The 26,855-nt window shown below is 43.5% G+C and overlaps 1 protein-coding gene across 4 annotated transcripts in view; it reads right to left on the minus strand.

Moving 5' to 3' along the window:
• Positions 1–26,855, minus strand: part of DHX35 (DEAH-box helicase 35) — a 51,225-nt gene that overhangs the window by 2,754 nt on the left and 21,616 nt on the right. For 2 of the 4 annotated variants that reach the window (XM_081196152.1, XM_081196154.1), the window contains exons 9-21: positions 24,809–24,921; positions 22,981–23,077; positions 20,967–21,125; positions 19,902–20,112; positions 19,249–19,373; positions 16,976–17,030; positions 15,243–15,338; positions 14,073–14,167; positions 13,160–13,237; positions 11,719–11,848; positions 3,837–3,918; positions 3,238–3,309; positions 2,328–2,439 (exon numbers count right to left, since the gene is read on the minus strand). In XM_081196152.1, the coding sequence (XP_081052278.1) occupies positions 2,328–2,439; positions 3,238–3,309; positions 3,837–3,918; positions 11,719–11,848; positions 13,160–13,237; positions 14,073–14,167; positions 15,243–15,338; positions 16,976–17,030; positions 19,249–19,373; positions 19,902–20,112; positions 20,967–21,125; positions 22,981–23,077; positions 24,809–24,921 (1,425 nt within the window). Of the gene's footprint in view, positions 1–2,300; positions 2,440–3,237; positions 3,310–3,836; positions 3,919–11,718; positions 11,849–13,159; positions 13,238–14,072; positions 14,168–15,242; positions 15,339–16,975; positions 17,031–19,248; positions 19,374–19,901; positions 20,113–20,966; positions 21,126–22,980; positions 23,078–24,359; positions 24,588–24,808; positions 24,922–26,855 lie in introns of all 4 variants that reach the window. The other 2 variants (XM_081196151.1, XM_081196153.1) reach the window with 2 other exon arrangements.

A 26,855-nucleotide genomic window follows, 5' to 3' on the forward strand; every position in this document is an offset into this window, starting at 1 on the left:
TATTGTTATCTACCATAACAGTATTAATGCTGTCAGGGTAATGCCTTTATTTATTGCAAAGACAATAGGTTATCACACCAACAGCAACTCTAGCATAACAGAGGCACCCAACCAGTCTTTCCAAGAAAAAGGTTTCTGCCTTCCAGTGCATGCTTGTGGTGTGGGATCAAGCTATTTACGGGAGTTCTCTTATTCAAGGCATAGGCAAACTCGGCCCTCCAGATGTTTTGGGACTACAACTCCCATCATCCCTAGTTAACAGGACCAGTGGTCAAAGATGATGGGAATTGTAGTCCCAAAACATCTGGAGGGCCGAGTTTGCCTATGCCTGTCTTATTTCTTCTCTTCTCTCTTTGTCTCCAGAAGCATACTATTACCCAACCTCCAGCATTTAGCACTAGCAGGTACGCCTTAGGGTTACTTTGAATTTTACATGGAGAAATGTGACTTCTGCCATCTTATGGCTGCTCCAACACTATTCCATAAGGTATAAAATGCTGGATCAGGCCTGTTACACAGATCTGAGTGCATTTACACAACATGGCAGCAGTAACTGCCTTGATATTGTGCCCAAATCACTTCTGCAAAAAAACCCCTTATACTACTAGAGTAGCGTGGGATACAACAACATTGTGGCACCAATCACACTGCTACAGGTAACAGGTAAAGACAGCTTTAAAGTCACTTTGCGCATTCTTAGAAGTGGTAAAAAGTAGGTATGTGAGTTACTCACATTTCTACTTTTCAAGCTTCAAAATAGGAAGTTGCATCCCAATATGGCAGGAACTCAGGATACCTTAGGGAACACCTCCACGCAACAATTTCTACCTAAGCTCTCGTATCTGGAGATGCCACTAAGTCTCACAATTTAAAGACTTTGCATCAAATGGTTCACAGAGCCAGGTATCCTTAGTTCCTGCATTGTAGAACAGCCTCCTAGTTTCTGCTGTTGACTGCGTTATGTTCAAAGACGGAAGTTTTTCTTTAAAAAAAAGAAGAAGAAGTTGTCCTGCTGATACGACTATTATTTTCCATTCTGGACAAAAACAGTCAAAAATAGCCCCCATCTCCCAAAACACTGGGTTGCATCCATCAAGTGATATTTAGAGTAGACACAGTGAAAACAACGGACTTAAGTTAACCATTTCCATTAACTTAAATGAATCTACTCTGTATATAACTAACATTGAACAAATTCTCAATTTAACAAATTTCCGTATATTTGTGTAATTCTGACCAATCACACATAACTGATATTTTTTAATTGTGCCAGCCTTTTCACTGAGAAGTCTCTGCCAGAATTTCTAGTCATACAAGGAGATACAACATGCCTATGGAGTCATATAATATGAAGCTATGATAATTATGAGCAATTACTATAGCAATTGCCAGTTACTTTTGATTAAGTAATGGAATAATGATTTGCATAACTGCTGTGTAGTTAAAGGCACCACTTTATATGTGACACAGGGAGGCATAATATTGGAATATTTTAGTGCTATCAACTCACTTAATTACAGATATACCGGATTCCTAGAAGATTTAATATAATTGTGGTGTTGGCTCATTTCCTTCTCAAACCATACCTGAAACACTTTTGCTAAGTGGCCAAAACCACTTCCATAACTTTTTTATGTTCTGCAGCACAATTGATTTGAATGCATTACAGGACACAAAGCAGACAATATCAATAATTTCAGGATGGGTTCACACTGCCCAAGCTTACAGATTTTGTGTACCGGGTTGCATATGGTTACCGTAGTGCCGTATAACATTGAAAATGCAAGGAGTAGATATTCATGTGAAACTGATTTTTCTAGATCCATTATCACTTAGCTTTCAGACGACTGTTCTGAACAGAAACTGCTCTGGTGGCTTATTTGTACCAAGAACTCAATTGAGGGAGCACAATCCTTTTCATACTGCTAGACCTCTCAAAGCCTTTGATACAATTGATCATCAAACTCTTCCAGACCAGTTGGAGGCACTGTATTGCGATAGTTGTGGTGCACAAACTGGTCGGAGCTTTGGGCAACAAGCTACACTACAACTTGGACTACTTACCCCAGGAGGCACTGCTAGAAGAAATATTGTGCTTTTTAAGTTAATTTATCTGCATAATATTGTGATATAAAATAATCTTTATCTGGAACAGTTTTATTAATTATTGGTAACTGTCAAACAAATAAATACAAGCAAAAGCTGGGGTAGTGGGGAGAGGGGATATACTTATGTAAACCCATTTTGCAAGCACAGGTAAAAGCATAGAATAACAAGAGCTGCCAATACGGCAATGGTACCGTTTGGAGGCTATGCCGAGTCCGTACCGTTCCTTGCTGGTAAAAGTGAGGGGCCAGTTCCAATAGCCAAGCAGATTCAATTGCTGTAACGTCTCGCATGTAATACTTGGAGGTCTGCATGACTTCATTGTAGACAACCCTAAAAATATAGCAAGAAAAGGCACACCCACTAAGAGAACATTTGGATACATTCCCACTTAATATTGCATTGGAAAGGTTTCAACATCTAGACACCAAGCCTTAATTCAAAAGTCACTGGGTGGTATTCAACTAAGTTTCACCGAGAACAGACCTGACTTAGCCATGTCCATTAATTTCAATGGGTTTACTATGTATAAAATATGAATACCACCCACTATCTTTATGCATGTTCCCACCTGAATTCCCTATATAAAAGATCCCTCTCTATGTTGCCTACCTTCTCCTTATGACTTGATGTGGATTGGGTTACTAGCGAGACTGGAATGTCATTGCCAATGGCTGGAAAACCATCTAATGCAAGTGTACTTTTTTATACCGCAATCAAAACACTACCGGTTATTGCTCATTGCATCATCCTTCAAAATTGGAGGATATGCATAAGATATGCTGAATTTCACATGCATGCCTTCGTAAAGGCATTACAAACCTCCCCACTCTCATGGAAGCAAATGTTTACACCCTCTTCTACACAAGCTTCTTGATCCTGCGGTTTGGGAGGGAGAAACCAGCTACTTGGCTTCCCAGTCATGCAACAACTTCTACAACTTGTTGCTGGTAGTGCTCCATCTACCTTTATCGCTTTTTCTCGATGTAAGTGTAGTGTGGAATGAAGAGTACAGCGCTCACTCTGAAGCCACAATCTACCAGATGGGCTGTGTTCTGTGAAATAAGCAACTCTCAACGATGTGGAGTGTCAAGCTCAACCAGTATGCTAATGAAAACCTTTTCAACGTACCAACGAGGAGGTTTCTCTGCATACAGCACTGAGGTGGGGTGTATATAAAGTTCATGGTCATCGCGAATAGTCCTTGAAAGAAGAAAAATTATTTTAAGACTTACAATATTTATTCATTACACAGCAATGGGACTGTGCCTAAAAATACACCTTTTTTCCTCAATTATAAACCTGATCATAGATAAGCAAAACTATCAAAGGATGCTGAAAACTTGTTTATTTATTGGTGCCTTTGAAATACCTTTCTTTACCTCTTATTCGTCTGAAATATTGCTCAGTCCACTTAGTGGACTGCTTCAAGTTTTTTCCAGCCTCTTCTAAGCTGTTGACGCTCAACTACGCCAGGAGACAGAATGCCAATTTGTTTCAACCTGACGTATTACCAGTTGATGGTACTGACAAGAAAGCATCATTATTTTTTTATGGCTACTGGCTTTCCAATGAGCCCTTTGTTAATGATTTAAAGACAATTCTGATCTATATGGCCCCACTATGTTCCCTTTCATCTTCCCCTTACTCTCAGAGGCCTGAACTACAGTAATTATCACTAGTAAATGTGTTCATATTGGGATGTTTATCACAACAAACCTCACATTTACCTGTATGCTCCGGTAGAGTGAAATCTGGCTGCGTTAGCAAAGAATCCAGAAACTATACACCTTAGAACAGGGTCTGGATCTCCTAAAAGGAGGAAATGGACCAGTCATTCCACAAAGTTCATCAGACCAGCTTTCTCCGACATGGTGTGCTTCAAATATTTTGAACTACAACTCACATCAACTTGTGTGGCCAATGGTAAAGAGCAAATTAACTGCCTAGTCAAATGATCGCAAACGAGCAGGGGGGAAAGTGGAACTCTGAAGGAATTTTTAAAATTTCACTTAGTTTAGTGCTCATTATTTGGGATGTTAAGCATAACATAGCTGTTTTATCTCCGTTCAAGCTCAATAGATGTTTGAATTGTTATCACAACCAGATAAAATAGGTGGAGCTGATCATTTATCTGTGGAAATCACTTTCTGAGATGTGACAGATCTCGCGCATCTTCTGGAAGGACCAAACTAAATTTTACATGGCAAACACATGTCACACGTTGTCTGGGTTTTTTTAAAAAAAGTTTAAACAAAAACCAGCTATAGGAGGCTGACATTCTGCAAATAGAATGGGAGGGGATGCTTAACCTTTCTCTACTGCTGGTTTCCTGTTCAACACCACTCCCTCCCCCCAGCTGCTCTTCCACTTGCAAAGGGAAATAATATAGGCACATATCCTTTTCTACCTAGGTGAAAAAGGAGCTGAGGGAGTGAAGGAGGGGGGGAGAGCCAGATGAAAAGTGGCTAAGCTCCCATCCCTTCTTATGAGCGTGCGTGCGTGCGCGCGCACACACACACAATTCATCTGCTGAAATCGACATCTGCTTTCCATTAAAACAACAAAAATCACTACATGCATCTGCCCTAAGCTTTTCCTTACTGTTTAACAAAAAGAGGAGGAGGGAAGCATTCCTCCAGACTTGTTTCGGGGTTTTTGTTTTTTTGTTTTTACATACATAGGGCGGTATGCAAATTTTACTCAGAGCACACTAAGTCATGTTAATTAATTTCAATGAGTTTCCTCTGAGTAAAACTCAGTTGAATATCACCTACAATTTTAGTAGTTTTAACATACACTGAACTTCAAGTACTATGGCGGGTTACATTTTATTGTATTGTACTACAGAACTTAATTGAAGGGTGAAGAATACCGTATTTTTCGCTCTATAAGACGCACCAGACCACAAGACGCACCTAGTTTTTGGAGGAGGAAAACAAGAAAAAATATATTCTGAATCCTAGAAGCTAGAACAGCAAGAGAGATCGCTGTGCAGTGAAAGCAGCAATTCCTCTTGCTGTTCTGGCTTCTGGGATAGCTGCACAGCCTGCATTCGCTCCATAAGGCGCACACACATTTCCCCTTACTTTTTAGGAGGGAAAAAGTGAGTCTTATAGAGCAAAAAATACGGTAAATCTTAATAACAATTTCCCTGTGATTACATTTATCATGTATGCCCTTTATGTTTACAATCACACACACCTGGAACCAAGGTATGTACGTGTTTAACTTATGCCGAGCATGCTTCTGATTACTGTGTTCTCTTTAATAAGCACCTTCCTGCTTAAGGTACTTAAGCAATTTTTCTGGTTAGGTGTGTTCACTTCTTTTTCCACAATACACTATGCTGTTGCCTGGCTCCCCCCGCCCCCCCAATGCAAAATATAATCTAGTCAAACATAAATAGACTTTGCAGGAAAGAGGGAAGTCTCAGATGCCAAAAGGGCTGTCTGCAAAGCTAATAAAGTCTATTCCAGTTTCCAGAACCCATGGGTTTAAATAAATATTCTAGCTTGTTATACTAAGACTGAAATGAATGTAAAAGTGAGGAAGAGGTCCTCTACACTTAGTACATTAGAAAGCTTTTACAGTAGTAAAAACACAATATACATCACTGAAGCAGTGTAAAGCAAACAGATAATAGAAGATCATGCTAAAAAAAGCAAGAGTGGAATCCAATGGTGACTGTCCACTGATGGAAGGCTTTCATTCAACAAAACGGGAGGCGGTAATTTTTGGTGGCACCCCCACCTATTACTGCAGTCCCTTATGCCACACTAAATCTGCTCTGGAAGGTCCCTCAACTGTCTGGAGCAGATTTAGAGTGGGCATGGGCTAAAGGAAGATTGGGAGACCACCACAAATTGCCACATTCTGTTAATGGATTCTCTTCCATCAGCAGACAGCCACCACTGGATTAACGTACAATGGAAAGAAACCAATGCTACTGTCACGGGAATTGGGGTTGCTTGTGTGTAAACCTCTAGCTGTTCCAAACTGTTTAGGGGCGGTTGTGTCTTTCCCTAACTGAGCAGCTTGGGTGCTGCCGCTCAGTCACTTGAAGAATCCGTGAGTGGGCGTCTCCTAAATTTCCTCCAGCATAAGAATTCCTTAACGGACAACCTTCGCCTCGCCTCTCTGCGCGGAAGCCTTCTGCGCAGAGTGGGCGTGCCTAGTGGTGGTCCTCCACCCTCCTCACTGACTTCACTGGAAGAGTCTCGGAGCCTCACCTCCGAGATGCTCTCTGCCTCTCCCTTCTTCCTGGTGTCACCTGGACTTCCTTCCCCAGATGACGTTCTCTCTCTACCCTTACTCGTTCCCTCTCCTGCAGAATCTGGAAGCCTCGCCTCCCTCCTCTGCTCTGATGTCAGTTCCCTGACATCCACCTCCCTCCCAGGGCCCTCCACCCCCCACCCCCCGTCCTTCCCTCTGACGGTGATGCAGGAAACCCCCGGAAGGAACTCTCCTCTCCATCTGATGATTCAAACACCCCTCTCCATTTGCTGCTGTCTCTTCTCTCTCCCCAATCTCCCCAGTCGGATTCTACTTCGGACAAATCCCCTCCCTCCTCTTCGGAGGCGGGAAAACCCGCAAACTCTTCCTCCTCATCGGTGGTGCCAAATTGCTCCCCCCAGAACCTCTCTGGTGGTTTGGGCTTTCTCGGGTACCTGCTATGAAACTCCTCCTGCAGATACTCATCCCTCATCTCTTCTGCTGGGACCCATGCGTTTTCCTCTGCTGGCTCCCCCTCCCACGCCACCAAATACTCCACCCGCCCCCCTTTCCACCTGGAATCGAGAATTTCAGCTGCATGGCCACTGAGTTCCCTTTCCTCCATCTGTGGATGCAAGGGTGTTTCATTTTGCTGACCCAGAAATTCCCTCCCTTCCCTGAACGGTGAGAGTAAGGACCTGTGGAACACGGGGTGCAGTTTCATGTGAGGTGGCAATTTGAGCCTAAAGGCCACCGGATTAACTTGCTGGGCTACTTCGAACGGTCCCAGTCTCTTTGGCCGTAGCTTCTTGCACCCTCCTTTGAACGGTAACCCTTTGGTGGACAACCACACCTAGTCCCCCACTCTTATGTTTTCTCCCTCCCTGCGGTGCTTGTCTGCCTGCCTCTTGTACTCTTCCTTGGCCCTTTCCAGGTTTAACTTAAGCTGTTGGTGTAAAGCCTCCATCTCTTCCACAAATTTTTCAGCTGCGGGAACACTCCAACTTCCCTCCCCTTCCCCTGGGAAAGCCCTGGGGTGACACCCGTAATTCGCCATAAACGGACTCATCCCTGTGGACACATGTTCTGCGTTATTGTATGCAAACTCAGCCAGCGCTAATTTGTCCACCCAATCCTTCTCCCTCTCGTTGACGTAGCAGCGTAGATATTGCTGCAGTACGCTGTTTGCTCTCTCTGCCTGTCCGTTGGTTTCTGGATGCCTGGCCGTGGAGAACCCAACCTCGACGTCCAGCAGACTCATAAGCTTCCTCCAGAATCTGGACGTGAATTGCCAGCCTCTGTCGGATAAAATCCTCAAGGGGGCGCCATGCAACCTGAAAACATGCTCTACAAACAGCTTTGCTGTTTCTTCTGCAGTCACCGCATGCGAGCACGCAATAAAATGGCACATTTTGGTCATCAAGTCAACTACCACCATTACTGCCGTTTTCCCCCTGGCTTTGGGTAAATCCGTCATAAAGTCAATTGATACCACCTCCCATGGCCTCTCTGGTGTCGGTAAGGGCTCCAGTAACCCCGCAGGTGCTGTCCTCTCCCCCTTCGCTCTCTGGCAGCACTGACACCCGCGTACATACTCCTTCACATCTTCTCTCACCCGTGGCCACCAAAACTGCCTGGTGACCAGTAGCATTGTCTTATGTTGGCCAAAATGTCCTGCCGTGGGGTTGTCATGCAGTTGTTTGAGTATTCTGCTCCTCAAATCCCTCAGGTATGTACAATGCACCCTTATAGTACAGTGCCCCGTCCTTTACTTCAAAACCCCCCTGAGTTTCCCCAGTGATACCAATTTCCCAGATCTTGGTTTGTGCATACTGATCATCCCTCGTCAACCCGGCCAGCTCTTGCTTCCCTACGAACACTCCCCCCCACACCCATTTGTCCTCGGGTATGACGTAACGCGCCTCTGGTCTTCCCTCCCCTTCCTCGTATTCGGGCTTGCGGGAGAGGGCGTCTGCTCTGACATTTTCCTTCCCAGGCACGTACCTAATCTCAAAATTAAACTTGGAAAACTCCTGAGCCCACCGCACCTGTCGTTGGTTCAGCACTCTCGCCGTTCTCCAATATTCCAGGTTCTTGTGGTCAGTACACACCTGGACTTTGTGCTGCGCGCCTATGAGAAAATGTCTCCATCGTCGAAACGCCTCGTGAATTGCCAGCAGTTCCCGATCATACACGGTATAGTTTTGCTCTGACTTGTTAAGCTTCCTGGAAAAGAAGGCACACGGTTTCCACTCCCCATTTCTCTGCTGGAGCAATATGCCTCCTACAGCTCTTTCTGAGGCGTCCGTCTCTAGCCTCATCGGCTTCCGCAGATCCACGTGTAGGAGCTGCTCTTCCGACGCGAACGCCCTCTTAAGCTTTTCAAAGGAACGCTGGGCCTCCTCCGTCCATTCGAACTTCTTCTTACTGCTGAGACAATCCGTTATGGGTGCCGTTAGATGGGCGAAGTTCTTGATAAACTTCTTGTAGAAATTTGCAAACCCCAAGAACCTCTGCACGTCCTTCCGGTTCTTGGGAGGCTTCCATTCTAGCACGGCCTGCACCTTGCCTGGGTCCATTGCCAGACCTTTGTCTGACAACCTGTAGCCCAGGAACTCCACCTCTCATGCATGGAATTGGCATTTCTCCAGTTTGACCCACAGCTGATGCTCCTGCAGCCTTCTCAGCACTTCTCTGACATCTTTCACATGCTGCTCCTCGTTCTCTGAGTAGATAAGTACGTCGTCCAGGAAGGCCACACAATTCTTGTACAGAAGGGACCCCAGCACGTGGTGCATGAAAGCTTGAAATGTGCTGGATCCTGATTGTAATCCGAAGGGCATAACGAGATACTCAAAGGCTCCCAGAGGGGTGAACATCGTGGTTTTCCATTCATCCCCCTCCCTCATCCTTATCAAATTGTACGCCCCTCGAAGGTCCAAATTGGTAAAAACCTTCCCTTTCCTTACCCTGGCCAAAATGTCATCAATCCTGGGCATTGGGAAGGTCACCGGTTCCGACACCCGGTTCACGGACCTATAATCTACGACCAAGCGGGGCTCTTTGGAGTCTCTTTTGTCCACAAAGAACACTGGACTGCCCCCCACCGCCCTTGATTCACGTATAAAGCCCCTCTTCAGATTCTTGTCAATGAACTTCCGCAACTCCTGCATCTCCCTGTCTGACATGGCGTACAGCTTACCCACTGGTAACTGAGCCCCTGGGAGTAGGTTGATCTGACAAAGGGCCGGTGAGGGGGTAGTCTATCCGCCTCTCTCTCGCTGAAGACTTCTTCCAGGTCTGCATACTGAGGTGGTACTCTCCCCTTTTCTCCCACCACCATCCCTGCCACCCTGGCTACTGCCATCCTCGGGGTTTCCCCTTCGTGGCAATGCTCTACGCAGTGAGCTGACCCAAAGGTGACTGTCCGCTGGTGTCACCCTACTACTGGGTCGTGCAGTGCCAGCCAACTCATTCCCAGTATGATAGGTGGTCCTGCTAAGGTGGCTACGTGAAAGGCAATGGTCTCAGTGTGTCTGGAAACTGTCATTTTCATGGGAGGGGTCTGGTGGGTTACTTCCCCTCCCAAAAGTTCTCTCCCATCAATCGTGGTTACTTGCAGGGGATGTTCTAGAGGCACCACCTGCAGCTGGTGTTCTAGCGCAAAATCCTTGCTAAAGAAGTTGCACGAGCTGCCGGAATCCAGCAGCGCCTTCACTTTGATGGGGTGTCCGTTTGGGAGTTCTAGCACCACCTCTATGGCGATGGCTGCTCGGGGAGGGTCTGGTTTGGGCACTTCTACTGGTTGCTCGCCTGGCTGCTGTGCCCGCCTTCCTGCAGCCAAGCTCTGCCGTTTCCCGGCGCCTCCTTCTTTTCCTCCTCACTCCCCACTGCCCCCACCATTCCTTGCCACGCCTTCTTCTGAGGGCATGCTCTGGCAAAATGTCCCGGATGCTGGCATAGGAAACACCTCTTACTGGTTTTCCCCTCCTTCTTATGCACCTCGCTGGAGTTTGAAAACCCGCGCGCACGCGCTCCTCCAATCTCCATTGGCTCCTCGGGTGGCACAGTAGACGCTGGCATGTCTAGAATGCGGTTGTCATGCCAATGCTCCGCTCTCCCTTCCCGCCTTTCCAGAGCGCGCGTCTCTTGCCGGACTCCCACAGCAAGCGCCAACTTGGTCAGCTGGTCCATCGATTCCGGGTGGGGTGAGCGGGAAAGTTCGTCTCTCACCCAAGGGGATAAGCCCTCCTCAAATAACATTTGTACCGGTTCCGAACTCAGATCCCACCCAAGTTTATGGATCAGCATAGCAAATCTCAACCAGTACTCTCTCACTGACTGGTTTCCTTGTTTGCACCCCATCAGTTCTTTGCGCGTCACACTCAGTTCAACATCGCTCGAAAACATGTGATCCATCGCGCTAAAAATCTTTCTCAGGTCCTTCAAGGCCGCGTTCTCTGCCGCCATTAAGGGTCGAACCCAATCTCTGGCCCGCCCCTCCAGGGCGACTCTTCCCCCATCATCGGCAAAGTCATCGTACTGCAGCTCCAGCGCATACTGTACTTCTGTCTTAAAAGCGTTATAATCTCTGGGGTTGCCCCCAAACTTCTGCACAAGTCCCGGTACCTTTCTTGCGATGGGGGTAATCTTCCCCTGGGCATCATGTGTCCTCCTTTCATCCAGCCGCGCCGCTAGTAGAGCCAGTTGCTGCTCCAAGTCTCGGTTTCTCTCTTCCAGACTCTGTCCGCCTTTGGCCCCCTCTCCTGCGCCGGCTCCTCCAGTCTGACTCATGACTGTACCCCGTTCCTCTTGCACACAAGCAACGTAAGGGTCTCACGGATTGCTGTCACGGGAATTGGGGTTGCTTGTGTGTAAACCTCTAGCTGTTCCAAACTGTTTAGGGGCGGTTGTGTCTTTCCCTGAGCAGCTTGGGTGCTGCCGCTCAGTCACTTGAAGAATCCGTGAGTGGGCGTCTCCTAAATTTCCTCCAGCATAAGAATTCCTTAACGGACAACCTTCGCCTCGCCTCTCTGCGCGGAAGCCTTCTGCGCAGAGTGGGCGTGCCTAGTGGTGGTCCTCCACCCTCCTCACTGACTTCACTGGAAGAGTCTCGGAGCCTCACCTCCGAGATGCTCTCTGCCTCTCCCTTCTTCCTGGTGTCACCTGGACTTCCTTCCCCAGATGACGTTCTCTCTCTACCCTTACTCGTTCCCTCTCCTGCAGAATCTGGATGCCTCGCCTCCCCCCTCTGCTCTGATGTCAGTTCCCTGACAGCTACAAATGTTGTGAAGCTCCCATGCAGCTCACAGTTGGCAATTCTGGTGTTTTTTTGTACTAAACAGAGTATAGGCAATAAATAAGAAATTGGTAAGATCTCTTCTCTCTTGGTCGTACCTTCACTGGACTTTTTTGGTACTTTGAACTTGACAAGAAGTTTTTTCAGCTGCTCTCTCACAGTTGTGGCTCGGACAAGGCCTTTATAATTCAGAAAGTGATCTTGACACCACTGGGAACTCTTGTTGTGCTGCAAAGAAAAAGGAACAGCTGAACCGCCTTAAAAAGCTTGCTTTATAAAGGTGTTAGCTCTGACTTTATCTCTAGGTTTCTTTTCCTAATATTATGGGAATGGGGGTGCATGTACCAGCCAAAATTCAGTTTGCAACAGGTCAGTCTAAAATCCTACAACTCTCCTGGCAAGAACAGGTCGTGCTGAAGGCCGGAATCTGGAAAGGAGACTCTGGTACTTAGCTACTCCTGCAGTTCAAACACATCAGTTGATCCCGGGAAAATCTCATGTTAGGAATGTTAAGAAGAGCCTGGCTGAATCAGATAAAAGACACATCTAGGCCAGTAGGTTATTCTCACTGTGACCAACAAGATGCCTATAGGAAGGCCAGAAATAGGACATGAGCTGAACAGAACTCTTCCACTTATGATCTGCAACAACTGGTATTCAGGAGCAAACTGCCTCCAATATCAGAGGCAGCACCATCATAATGGCTAGTAGCCATTGATAGCCTTGTCCTCTGTGAATTTGTCTTAACAGCATTTAAAGTCGTCCAATTTAGTGGCCATTACCACATCTTGTGGTAGCAAATCCCAGAGTTTAAATATGTTCTGTGTGGGCATAGAAGATTCAGGACAGACAAAAGTTAACTAATATTCAGTTTCATTGGATGACCCCGTGTTCCAATGTTGTGAGGAATTATGTGTGCCACTATCAAATTTCTTTGCATTCTGAATCTAAATTTTAGTTGACAAAGCCATTATAGATGAGGGAATTCTGCAGTCAAAGCATTTTCATAATTTTTTTACACTCCAAGTGTAAGCAAACATGATGGTAAACAAATATTATACAAGGTCATGGGTTGGCAGAGGACATGGTCTGTGTGAAACTTGAGAGCCTCAGCATTTGTTTTAAATATCACAACATACACACAAGTTCCTAGTCTTCACTGCAAAATAAACTTCAGAATGTATTGTCATAATATGCAGGGCATGCTGTGGATCTCTGAATTCAAAGAATGGATGAATGGAGCTTTTGGTAATGTACTCTAATGCTTTAAATATATCTAATACCAGTGGGGCTGTGATTTTACACCCCAGGACAAACATAGCTCGATTTAGATGAATATATTCTCCGATCAAACTAAGTGGAGCTTTAGGGCTCTGTACAACTCCCTGCCTACATCAAAACCAGAACTGACTTTGCTTAGCTCACAACACACATCTGATCCTGTTAATTACTATGTTGGACGTCCCCAAACTTCTAACATCCACAACAACTGGATTCAAGGCCGGCAAAAATCTTGTACCTCCTTTTGAGCTTACTTACTTTTATAAAGGCTTCATACGCATTAAGCATAGTGAGATGGTCGCCTTCCTCCACAGCAAATTTTCTGTGTTCTCTGATCTGAAAAGGAGGAACATTTTGGGAAAGTGGCAACATCAAAACCCCACAGACATCCTTTAGACAAAAACCACATTCAGCAATATCAATAGGACTCCATTTGTGAACAAATTTGAGAACAGAAGCCTCAACCTTTACAATTTTCAGTGCATCTACCATCACTGCTTATTCCTTTCCACATTTAGTACTTAAAATTTCTTCTATGAATAACAGTATTTTGTTAAAAGCATTTTTAAGGGAAATAGCACACATACCCAGTATTTAAAACTACTATGTATTTCTAATAAATCTTTGGAGAAAAGTTAAACATACTGTAAGATTCTCATGCTCACCACTTGCCACTAGAAGGTACGCACAAATAAATGTAATGCAATGTTTTCAACTTAGACATAATTTGTATGTCTGTCCAACATTTTTTTCAGTGGAATAATCTCTTTAGCTATTCAATCATTCATTTTCCAACCTCTCAGAAAAAGTTGAAATGAGTATTTCATTCCTTTCCCCACATCCTGAAAGCAAGCAGCTCACTCAAAAAAATATTATATTGCAGCTTTCCACTTCTTGCAAAATATGCCCAAGGTGGTTAACAGCAACAAAGATTAAATATCAAACACAATTAAAATGCAAAGCAAGAAGCATCATATGAAAACAACAAAACAGAACAGAACAGAAAGAGCCAGAAATAATGAGAGCCAAGGCAACAGAACTGCTGGAACAACATTTTTTCAGTTTGCATTGCAACACCAGTTAAGCAGCGAGGGCAAACAGATTTCCTGGGCAGTGAGTTCCAGTGGCTGAGCACCAATGTAAGACAGCTGAGTTCAGAAAGGGCGCTTACAGCTTGTGTCTTTTGGTTTGGAGGAATCATAAAGATATTCTGGATCTGCATCATGGCTGCAATGCTCAGGATCTCCTGGGAGCAGCCAAAATTCCCTGCAAAATGAGTTTAGGGGAGAAGGAACTTTACTTTTACACTGACAACACAAAGCACATTGAGAAAAAATTGTCTTCCTCACACATGCTGGATAAAAAATAGCTATAACAGCTCTCACAGAACTATATGACAGGAAACACTATGGGTTATATAAAGTGGTGGCTCCATCTAAGAGAAGTGCTTCTGCAGGGCAGGGCACCCAGTTTTCACCAATCCCTCTAACTTAGCACAATCCCTCTTCCCAACAACAAAAAGGCTTCTCTAAAGCCTAGGTGACCCCCTGGAACTGTATGGGATATAGCACAGAGGGCCGCAATGGGTTCGAGAGATTGGTGGAAACGGGGTGCCTCACTTTGTGCAAGTGGGAAAACGTTTGCTAGCCAGATGCTATCCTTGGATACAATCCTAATATTTTGCTTCTGCTATGTAGTGGAGAACAGAAACTCTAAATGTCATTTCAAAATGCTTGTTGAAACAGCTATTTTCTAGGTTAGAACATGCGGTAAACAGCCCTGGCAGTATATAAATTTAATTAAATAATAATAACAATAACATAGTGATAGCAGGCCAAATACCAGAACAGCAGCTGTTGATGGACTACATTTATTTAACACACATGTTCAGTTCTCAAACAAGTTGAGGCAGGGAGCGCAGGACATCTGCTCATCACTAGCAACCACACAGAAGATAATCCAACTAAAATCCCATATTGCTTGAGATTCTGGCAGCAATCTAATACCATCTACTGTGGCATTGCCTGTTATTGCTCCAGAGCCATGCAGTGGATTAAAGGCTTCCAGCTCAATGTAAAACCTAGGTATGCAAACTACTTTCTTCACTATTCTCTGTTGCATCCAGCATTCAAAGACTCATTTGTTCACATTATGGTATCCAGCTCGAACAACAAATAATAAGTTTACAGCAACAAAAACAAACACAAGAGAGGTGGATTTATTTATGGCACTTGTATGCCACGTACCACAACATAGAAGTCACTGGGAGACTTACAGCAAATTAATTAAGCTGGACTAACAATACACAAGCTGATTTACAGTTGCATGACACTGGCATTACCTGATTCTAGGAGCATCTTTGCAAACATGGGGTTCAAAGGAAACTCAGCTATCCTGATTCCAAGAGGTTCTGTGAGGCGGCAATATTTATCAAGCCCTGCAGGAAAAACAGCAGCAATATAAAATGCAAATACATACTGATGACTCAACACAGGGTTATAAAGTATTTCAAAACAAATTAATTATAGGCATGACTCTCTCCACAGAGAGGTATTGCGATACTGCATGTACTATTCTGCGGAACTAAAATTCTAGCTAAAATTTATTCCTGCGCCTAAAAAGCAGAAACTGTGAACTACTGGGAGAATCAGAGACGAGCCATTCTGCAGCATGCAAGATGGGTTTCTTGGGCACTCCATCGGATTATAGACAAGCTGCTGTTTATCAGCTCCACCAGTAAGCCAAAAGCAGCAGCCTGAATACCACTGCAATACAGTGGTGCCCCGCAAGACGAATGCCTCGCAAGACGGAAAACTCGCTAGACGAAAGAGTTTTCCGTTTTGGAGGTGCTTTGCAAAACGAATCTCCTATGGGCTTGCTTCGCAAGACAAAAATGTCTTGCGAGTTCCTGCGGGTTTTTTTTCCTCCCCCCCTTTTTCTAAGCCGCTAAGCCGCTTATCAGCTGATCCGATAAGCCGATAAGCCGCTAAAAGCCGCTAAAAGCCGCTAAAAGCCGGTAATAGCACTAATCCGCTAATCTGTCAATGGGCTTGCTTCGCAAGACGAAAAAACCACTAGACGAAGAGAATCACAGAACGGATTCTTTTCATCTTGCGAGGCACCACTGTACTGACTTCATCCATGACGCAAAGCAGAAGCATTTTTATTTTACTACATTTAAGCCCACCCTTCTTCTACCTTGGACTAAAGGTGGTAAACACGGTATTCCCATGATGGCTCCCATTCAGCTACTGACCAGACCCGTATCTTCCCAGCTGCCGCAAGGTAGCTGCCTCACATGGTCTCTGATCTTGTAGCGGCACATATATAACACACCCTTACTTCTTTTACTGTAGGATTTAATTATGCATGCTTTGCAAATAGATTTGATAGCAAACTCAGATTATAGGTATTATCACAGAGGACAAAGAGGGCTCCTGGAGCATCTAGCCAAAGCTGCTATTAGCAGACTGGGGCCTAGCTGTCACTCCCAAACTCTGCTATAAAAGTGCCTTCTTTTATATAAAAACTACATAGTCAATATCCATACAGGCTGAGAATAGGAAAGAGAGAGGGTTCTAATGAAAACCCCACACCTTGAAGGACTGCTTTACTTATTATAATTCTCAATTACTCCAATGGACTATATAATGAGAAAGGCTTGTTCACATGTCTGTACTTGCAAACCACCCATGAAAATCCATCAGCGGCTTGCCTTGCACATGTGTCTCCATACGAACCAAACAGAATTATTATTATGGGAACACAATGTGAAAGCAACTGCAGAAAATCTGAGCATGGAAACCCGACTCAGACAGTGACTGTAGAGATAAATGACTATCTTGAAACCACAATACCTTGTTTAAAGAAAACGAAATTATCTCCCAGCATCTCAAAAGCCTGACATGCTCTTCATGAGATGCTAATAAAAGTCTACTATTACAGTTCAGTTTTGCTTTTAACATTTTGGAGTTAAGTCTAAAGGTGCAGGGCCTTAATGAACTTAACAGCATTGCTGGCAACGGTGCACAATTCAGCTGAAAAATATGACGGCAATCAGCAGAGGAACCTTACCTCCTAATGCATAGAGGAGCTCAAAAGCTTGCACCATTGATTGAGCAGGTGGAGGCTGGGGAAAAAACACATACATACCATTTGTTCTGCCTACTGTAGGGACATTTATTACATTACAATGAACTCAAGGGACACAGATAAGGGCTCCCATGTGATCGCTCACCCAGGTCCCGCTTATGCCTGCAGGTATTTCACGGCCGAAAACTTTTCTAGATATTTCCTGAAAAACGCCGTGAGCCATGCAGGTGAACACTGCTTCATAGCCTTGTACAGGCTGTGAACATGAAGACTTCAAAATCCTCTGGTTTTGCTAGCTACTTGAGACAAATTTCTCTAGCAGTCATGCTGGATAACATCTCAGCAAACTAGAGCCTTGCACTCAAATGGTTAGCTCAGGTGTCTTCAACTTGGTGCCTGCAGGTGCCAGTACCTTTCATGGCACCCATAAACGATCTCAGTAAAAATCCACAATAGACTGTTTGGCTTTCCTGCTTAGTTCTTGTCCACAGTGCCTCAGCCTCTTTTAATTAAACAAGTTCCCTTAAACATGTCTACATTTTATTAAATGCAAGATACAAACAGCTTCTCTCTGATGTGGGTTCCCTTCCCCACTATTGATGGGGCAGCTGATAAGAGGAAGAATGGCTGCACCATTTTGTGGTCCTTTTTCTTTCTTTTTTGCTCTTTTAGATGTGGCAGCCGTTTTGCGTTATGCCATGCCCACATTTTGTGACCGTTGCCCACTACATTAAAAAAAAAGCTGGTGACCCCTGATTAACATGAACAGAGTTTCAGAACTGCCTTGTGGAGGCACATAAAGCACTGAAGTCCAAATAGTCAGTACAAAACCAGAAACTTTAAATATTCCAGAACTGCAAAGGGTAAGGTGGCACTGGAAAAAGGAAGTTATATATAGGATCTAATAAATCCAAAGATTTAGAAAGCTGCAACTAAAACATCTGCTAGTTGGGGAAATTATTTGAACAGTACAAGTATGCTTACATTTAATATATATGTTTTATTAAATTGCTCATGGCAGCTGGAGTGTGTTGAAGGGATGACAGGGGGAACACTGCAAAACCTAGAACCATGTGCTCCAATATTTTGGACAGAGACTGGTATTGAAGGCTGGGATGAAAAGAATCAGGAAGCAAAGAGACACTGGACTTGTATGAGACGGAATCAGAGCAAAATTAAATGTTAGTGAATCATCTGCCAAAGCTGCCCGCAAGGGCACAATGCACAACTCAACTGTGCTAGACTGATGCAACATCTTTCCATGCGACATCACCCAAAAAAACACTCTGTTGGAACTGACTATATTTGTTCAGTGCAATTTCAATGGCTCCTGGTCAGAACAAGTCCAGGGTGCTGTGCTGCTCCAAGACAGAGTGCTCTGGGCATGTGGAACCTGAACAGAGCTGCTGTGACCAAAAGCTATTCAGTCCCAGGTTACTCTATATTCTGCATGCTACAGCATGTTGGTAGCCATGAAGACCCCTAGATGTCCCCATTCAGCAAATAACGTTCAATCACAAGCTAAACATGGGAAGAGATTGCGAAATCTAGTTAACAGATCTATATATTTATCGTTATATACCACTTTCTCGGCTATTCAACATCTCAAAGTAGTTTACAATTAAAACCACAACCACCAAGCAGTCTATTGCCAATAACACCAACAGTGTCTTCACCAGAGGGGCTGCAGGGCAGAGCAAAGGTAGGGTAAGTTCCACTGGGTAAATTAACAAAACAGCAGCATTGGATTGGAAAGCCATCTGAAAATGGATGCTTTATTATTTTTTTCTGTGGAGGTTCCCGAGGTTCTTGCTTTCTTTACTAAAAACACAGGGCTCTTCAGAAGCAGTTGGGCAAACACTCAACCTTGGTGTTAGGTCCACCCTATCCTTCTTCCTGGGTGTCAGAGCAATAGTTACTAGGCTATGAACCATTGACCTCTGATGGTCTGCTACCTACTAGTAATGTTCAGAGAACATTCAAGACTTACAAGCTCTTTTTAACCTCTCTCCTTATAGCCTGCAGGCATTTAGAACTTTTATTTCAAAAGAGCCATGAGACATGCAGAAACAAAAGGGAACATAAAAGCGAAGGAACACTTCTTAATCTGGCATTTAACAGGAAGATATGCATATGGTCCACAAAAACACAACAGGACAACAGACCTTGCAGTCCTTGTAAAATGGCTTACACCATGTAGACAAAGTTGACAAACCACGGAGCATGGAAAAATTAAACAAGAATCCCATACTTACGGAGAGGAAAGGAAATCTAAGCACATTGTCAATTCCTAAAGCCTTGAGCTGCAAGATGACTGGTGCCAGGTTACTGCGTTGCATCTCGGGAATAGTGGACTGTGGCAACTTCTCAAAGTCTTCCTCTGTGAAGAGGGAACACGTTTTAAAATGCAAATCTTTTAAGTCAAAAAACCTCTACAACATTCCAGAACTTAAGAAAAAACAAAAACACACAAGACATTCCTAATGTTAACAATTATGCTTAGTAAGGAATTGAGATAAACACAACAACTTAACTAAACAAGACGTTGGCAAAAGGTGTTTGAAGAAGGTAATTTTGCAGTATCTGGTGCCTGAGAATTTTTATTTAAATGCAAAAGTGAGTATTGAACATGTCAAGCATGTAGAATCAGAGGTGGAAGGGTTTGAATCAGGTGAAACAGGCCTGCAAAGTGAATGTTTCTGAGAAATGTAAACAGAGGGAAACTGATGGAAAGGGATTTTCCCATCCCTTCTCACCTGGGCAATCCCTGGTGCCCCACCCCCCACCCCAAATACAGCAAGCTGGTGGGTCAGGGGACCCCACTGAAGAGGAGAGGAAAGATTTTAAAGTACAGTGCCACCCAAGCCACAAACAAAAGAGCAAAGTTTTAGTGTTACACACACTTCACCTGTGTAAAGTCTGTAGCATTTTCCTGAGCGGTTCCGGCCTGCACGACCTGCTCTCTGATTGGCAGAGGCCTTTGATACTGGGACAACCACAAGGCATTCAATAGCTGTTTTTGGATTATATGCACGGAGTTTCACAAAGCCACAGTCAATCACAAATGAAATTCCATTGATTGTGATGGACGTTTCTGCAATATTAGTGGCCACTATCACCTGAAAGAATAAAGAAAGCCAGTTTGTTTGGGATTTATTATGCTTGCTGATTCCTGACTAGTTAAGTTTAAGAAAATAAAAGCAGAAAAAAGTTTGATATAAAGGGGGAATCACAATAATGGGACTCTAATTCAAAACGTTTTCTAGGAGTGGTTAGCCTAACAGCAATAATGCTTGTCTGAAAAGCTGCATTAAATAAAAGAACTAAGCACACACACACAAAACTCTGATGGTGCTGCAAAAAAGAGAGCCATTGATTTGTATAAGGGCAGATATGTACCCTGCAGCTGAGAAGAAAAGCACAAAGTCTTCAATGAATTAAATAAGATAAAATAAAGCAACATATTCACTACAAACAACCTGGGTGGGCATTGTTGCAGGGCAGGGGTTGTAGTCTTGCATTCAGCATTTTGAGGGAAGTAAACAACCTACTATGAACTGCAGTGGCAAAGCATAGAGATGATTAACCTCTAAGCCAGCCCTTCTCAACCTTGGATCACCGTATGCTATTGAACTACAACCCCCATCATCCATAACTAGCAGGGGCAGCAGTCAGAGATGATGAGAGTGGTAGTCCAACAAGATCAGGGAGCCCAAGGTTGAGAAAGGCTGCTCTAAGCAATATAAAAATGAGTAAAAATTCTTGTTTAACAAGAAGGGTACATGGAGTTGATCCCAAGAGGGAGACTTACAGAAAACCCTACAGCATCTGTTACCAAATGCAACGTGGGGAAACACATTGTTACCATGTGGTTACCAAACGCAATGTGGCGAAACATTAATCGATGGTGGGCAATGCCACCAATTCGCAAGCACAGTGCCCTATTAATTTATGGCAACAGAAGCAACATTACCTTTCTAACGTTGGGAGATACCCTCTCAAACACTTTCATCTGCTCAGTAGCAGGTAATCCTGCATACATTGGAAGAACTCGCAGGTGTCTTTTCATCCCTGTGCGAGCAAGGACACGGGCCTGTTCTATCAGCATAGAAACAACTGTTTCCACTTCCTCCTAGAAAAGCATCAATATAAGCGACAGATCAAAATGCATTTAAGCTCCAATATCATATCATGGAGACTGAAACAGATTTAGAGAACTTAAAAAACAAAATACTGTAGTGTCTTGCTAGAATTTCTTCTCACGTGTTATTTAAAAGTTGCCAGATGACCGGCAATCTTTATCCAATACTCCATGGATAGGCAAACTAAGGCCCAGGGGCCGGATCCGGCCCAATCACTTTCTAAATCCGGTCCGTGGACGGTCTGGGAATCAGCGTGGTTTTACATGAGTAGAATGTGTCCTTTTATTTAAAATGCTTCTCTGGGTTATTTGTGGGGCATAGGAATTCATTCATTATTTTTTTTCAAAATCTAGACCGACCCCCCACAAGGTCTGAGGGACAGTGGACCGGCCCCCTGCTGGAAAAGTCTGCTGACCCCTGCAATTACTGTGTCTTATCATTCCATTCCAGCAGCCACACAAGAATGAGAATCCGACTTTGCAGTTTATGCTTAAAGACTGCATAACATCCAACTTCCGAATCATAAGCTATCAAGAGGTCTGCTTTATATACAACAAACAATGACAAGAGGATGCACAAGAGATTTCTGCTTTTTCTCTCTCTCTTGACTGAACTAAGATTTTCTTGTGATGAGAACTGCAAGCTTCAGCAGCTAGCTGGACCACACAGTGGGATAGTTCCAGGAAACCCCGGTTCCACATTACAAGCTGTAGTAGGGAAAGAGAACTTCTGAGCTGCAAATACTTTCGTTTAAGTGCTGTAAGAAAAAGCTCAGCCTTTCAATTGACCCAAATAGCTATGCTATCTCCATTTCTGGAACTCCAAAAGGGTATTTGCACATAATTATTCCATACAGGTAATACAGTTGTTTTGATTAATTTAGAGGTACTGTAATAAATTTTCTTTCTCCCTGGGTAGTAGAACAGTTCATACTAGCAGTACAAGTGACAAGTCTTCAGAATCTACATGTTTTAATGGCATCTCCATTTGAGATTAGAGCTTCCAAACATCTGAAACACACAGGCCAAATTCCCTCTATATTGTTGTACAATAGGAGTAGCTTACGGAGTAATAATAATAATTTATTATTTATAACCCCCCCCCCCCCAATCTGGCTGAGTTTCCCCAGCCACTCTGGGCAGCTCCCAATCAAGTGTTAAAAACAATACAGCATTAAATAGTAAAAACTTCCCTAAACAAGGCTGCCTCGTTTAAAAAAGGATAGCTGCTTATTTCCTTGACATTTGATGGGAGGGCGTTCCACAGGGCGGGTGCCACTACCGAGAAGGCCCTCTGTCTGGTTCCCTGTAACTTAACTTCTCGCAATGAGGGAACTGCCAGAAGGCCCTTGGCGCTGGATCTCAAGGTCCAGGTAGAACGATGGGGGTGGAGACGTTCCTTCAGGTATACAGGACCAAGGCCATTTAGGGCTTTAAAGGTCAGCACCAACACTTTGAATTGTGTTCGGAAACGTACTGGGAGCCAATGCAGATCTCTCAGGACCGGTGTTATATGGTCCCGGTGGAGTAAGTGGGAAGCTCAAGCTGTACTGAAATATGGCTGATGAAGCAAAACCATAGTAAGCAGGTGGAAGCAGGTGACTTAGAAGCTTCCCAAATCAGATTAGAACCACAGTGGTATTTCACAGTTTAGTATAACCCCAAACAGGTGTATGCAGCAACCCTAAATTCTAGAATTATTGAAACTATCATTTTACATCCTTGCTCCCTCTCACACACATTCTGCATAAAAAAGATGTTTTCAGAATTATTGCACAGCACAAAGTGAACATATCTTATACCAAAGTAACAATTTCAACAGGACAAACATTTCTTTTGTGTCTACCTGGCCAGTTAAAAATGCCAGTATATCCCCATCACCTTCTGTCTGATGAATTTTCATAACAGTTTCCACAGTTGATTTCACATAATCTGGAACGGGACTGTTGAAAAAAGCATAGACATGAGTTTCAAGTAAGGAAGGCAAAACTTGCTCTTATTACCAGGATAAAAAAGGGTATAGTTAGATTTTCATAAGTAATACAGACAGCTCACATACTTGAAGTATGCTTGATACGTGACCTAAAAATTAATCCTGGCGCTAGCTGGACCTTTCTGAATTCTTCACAAGTCACTTAAAATAACTTCACTAGTTTCTTTGACTTTATCACAAATCCTGAATGTCTGTATCTAGAGAGTCCTCCATCTCTATATCACATACACGCACAAGAATTTATTTCACAATTGCAGAAAAACAGTTCAATCAATATGTTGCTTCGATATCTAAACAAGTTACTTTTTTAAACAGTTCAGCTGTACTAATATTTGCCTACAAAGCACTCAGCATTGTACAAACACACAAAATTGCTTATTACCTGAATAAATTCTATGCATCTATTATAAGGGCTTGCAATATTCAATTTAACACAACAAGCAAATTTTGTAAGAGCCTCTAACATGCAGAGAAGGAGTTCATTGCCCTATATGAAAATTTACATCTAACTATGGACTGGATCACACATGGAAGCTTAATACTCAATGCCTGAATCATGTGATCTTACATATGCAAAAGGGTCATCACAGATACAACGCCATCCACAGAATTTCCATACCACATCATACAAAAGCTTTCCAGTGAAATCAGTGCACCCATTCAGCTGGTAGGACCAAGCATATAGGAATCAAGTTATGTACATGCACATATGAGGCAGCCCTATATGCACTAGTAAGTAGCCACGTGTTGTTGCTGTTTTAAATCAAATAGCTGTCCTAGTTTTCCTCAGAAAAGAATGGAAATTTGTATATTTAAAAATTATAAAATAAAAATTGGAGAGATTGGAAACTCAAGCCTCTAATATTTGCATAATACGCCATCATCTCATACAGTGTTTAAGGAATGAAAAACAAAGGACTAAATTACTACACCCATATATACGCACTGCTTCATGCATCTAATGATATAATAAGCCCTGAAGACTGTCTGCTGGTTCAGCTACCCCAGACTAACATGGCTACTCTCCCAGAATGCTTTGCCACTGCTACTTGAGCATTCCTCAAAGATGCCTGACACAAACATAGTAAGGTCGCAAGAACATAAAAGGAACATGATTCACAAAGCACACGATTATCCGCCTATGACACCCACATTTCCTTGCCCAGCGCAAGCACAAAAGCAAGCACTGTGTGTGCAGGGGTAAAAAAACGAGCCCACTTCTGCCACCGGACCTGTCCATCTCCTTCTGTGGAGGAGGAGGAGAGAGGGCATGAAGGTGCTGCCAGGTTTGCCCATATCCCTTCTGTGGAGGGGGAAGGGAAGGACTAAGATTCCAGGGGAGGAAAAGCATGAAGATTCCACCGAGTCCCCGTAGCACTCGTCTGAAGTCTGCTCCAGCTGGCCGGTGCAGAAGGGGACGGGGGAAGGTTCCCGAAGCCCTCCTCCACTGAAGTCTGCGCCTGTTGCTCACAAAATAGGAGAAAGACACATTCAATTGGAAAGCAAGATTTCAGGTTTACATCCTCAACGTGCCGGCACCCATGTAAAGACAACTCTTTAAAATAATACCTAAGGTCCGTTTAATGCTTCCCTTTCCCGCCCAGACTTTTGGTCGACAAGCAGGTGTCACAAGATGCACGCTCCTCTAGTCACCACTTACGAGTATTAAACAGGAACAGACCTCTGAATGTAGAAGACATCCACTGGAAATGTTCGCCCTTCCACTGTAAGGATCATGCTGGTATCTTTGCTTGGGTCACTGGTCTCATTTTGGTTAAAGAAATCCCTAAATTTCTAGGGCAAAGATAGCAAACAATTTTTTGAAAATCAGTGCGTTATTTAAGAGAGTCCAGTTCCTAACTCAGGAGCCAAAGGTAGGGTGTTGCTACTATTCTCTTTCAAAATATAAGCATAGGGAGGGACCTAACTAACTCGTTCTGTCACTGGCAAGGATTTCTACTTGAGCAATGGACCTTCCCCCATTCATCTCCCTGAGGGTGTTCCTTTCCCTCCTCACATCTGCTCTGGAGGACTGGGGAAACCCCCAGATCAAATTTAAGAGACACATGGCGAGTTCTACTGCACAAGTGGAAATCCTTGCACTGACAGAGCAGATTAGTTGGATATCACCTGTTATTTTCTGGAAAGCAAGACATTACAGTGAGCAACTTATGTTCCAGGTGACTTCATTTACAGTGGTGCCTCGCAAGACGAAATTAATCCGTTCCGCGAGTCTCTTCATCTAGCGAAGCAACCCTATTAGCGGCTTAGTGGATTAGCGCTATTAGCGGTTTAGCGGCTATTAAAGGCTTAGCGGCTTAGCGGCTAAAAGGCTATTAGTGGCTTAGCGTCTTAGAAAAAGGGGGGGGAGCGAAAAAAATCGCAAGACTCGCAAGACTTTTTCGTTTTGCGAAGCAAGCCCATAGGGAAATTCGTCTTGTGAAGCGCATCGGAAAACGGAAAACCCTTTTGTCTAGCGGGTTTTTCGTCTTGCGAGGCATTCGTCTTGCGGGGCACCACTGTACTTATCTACATATGTATGGAAGAGCATACATAGGTCCTGGGATTTAAGAAGAACTTTTCCTCCTAGTGCTGTGTTGTGATTGGGAGGAAAAAACATCCCAGGTAACCTGGCAAAGACACCTATAATCCCTCATGTATCACTGCAAACAGCTGGTGACAGGATGCACAAAGAGGGAGAAGACTTCTGACACAGATTTTACTGGTGGTGGCAAATTAAAGTTAGTTCCTGCTAGGCCACTTAGAATGAATTGGGCAGGTCTGACCCAGCTTGCAGGCTCAGATTTGCCACCCCAGCTCAGAACATATGGAGGTCCAGCAATAATTTAATCCATCTCTGTGAACTTCTGATATTTTATGCTGCTACACTTCAATATATAATATATAATATATAATAATATATAATATATAATAATACCTAATAACATTAACAAGTACATTTCCCCATAACTAGTGCTGAAATATTTTTCAAAGTAGCAACCAGCCTAGGTATCCTTGGTTTTGTAATTTCTTCCTAATTTGCTTAATCTAGTAATTATCAGATGTTTTGGAGAAAATATGGCTGACATCAGAAGTTTTAAGTTGTGTTACCAATGTAAATGGTGCAGCCTTTTGATTTTTAATCAAAAACAGATCAAACTGAAAGAATGCAAAAGTTGCAATTTCTGCAATAACGTATTTAATAAATATGAACAAATCTAATCCCTTTTAAAATAAACTGATCACACAATTTCACAAATTAGGTATTATCTGCTCTAGAACCTTCTAAAAAGGATTCATTTCACAGAGTTCAGGGAAATAGCATGTAGTGTAACCCAAAACTAACAGCAATTAAGCTTAAACTTTATGCTTATTAGTACCAGCAGATTAAGTATAGGCAATACAATCCAAATTTTCTTTTACTTGGATTGGAAATACAAATCTTAGTGGCTTCATAAATGTTCAACTCAATGGAAGGCAAGCATTTCAGCTGTGAAAGTTATCTGGGTGAGATTAAAATGAAAGCTGAAAACCCTTTCCCCCTTCCACCACCTCCAAAATTTTCATTGTTAAGAAATTAGTTCCCCTGCCCAAACTGATAGGGGGTAGGGGGAGAGACCCAGTAAGTTAATGTGAGTTAACATAAAAACTTAACAGTGATTTTGTTCAACTGCCAACTATTCTGATGGGGTTTGGTCTGCCTCTGCATGAATGTGTTGATTAGGCTA

The sequence above is a fragment of the Podarcis bocagei genome (assembly GCF_964188305.1).
Source record: "Podarcis bocagei genome assembly, chromosome: 5".
NCBI lineage: Eukaryota > Metazoa > Chordata > Lepidosauria > Squamata > Lacertidae > Podarcis > Podarcis bocagei.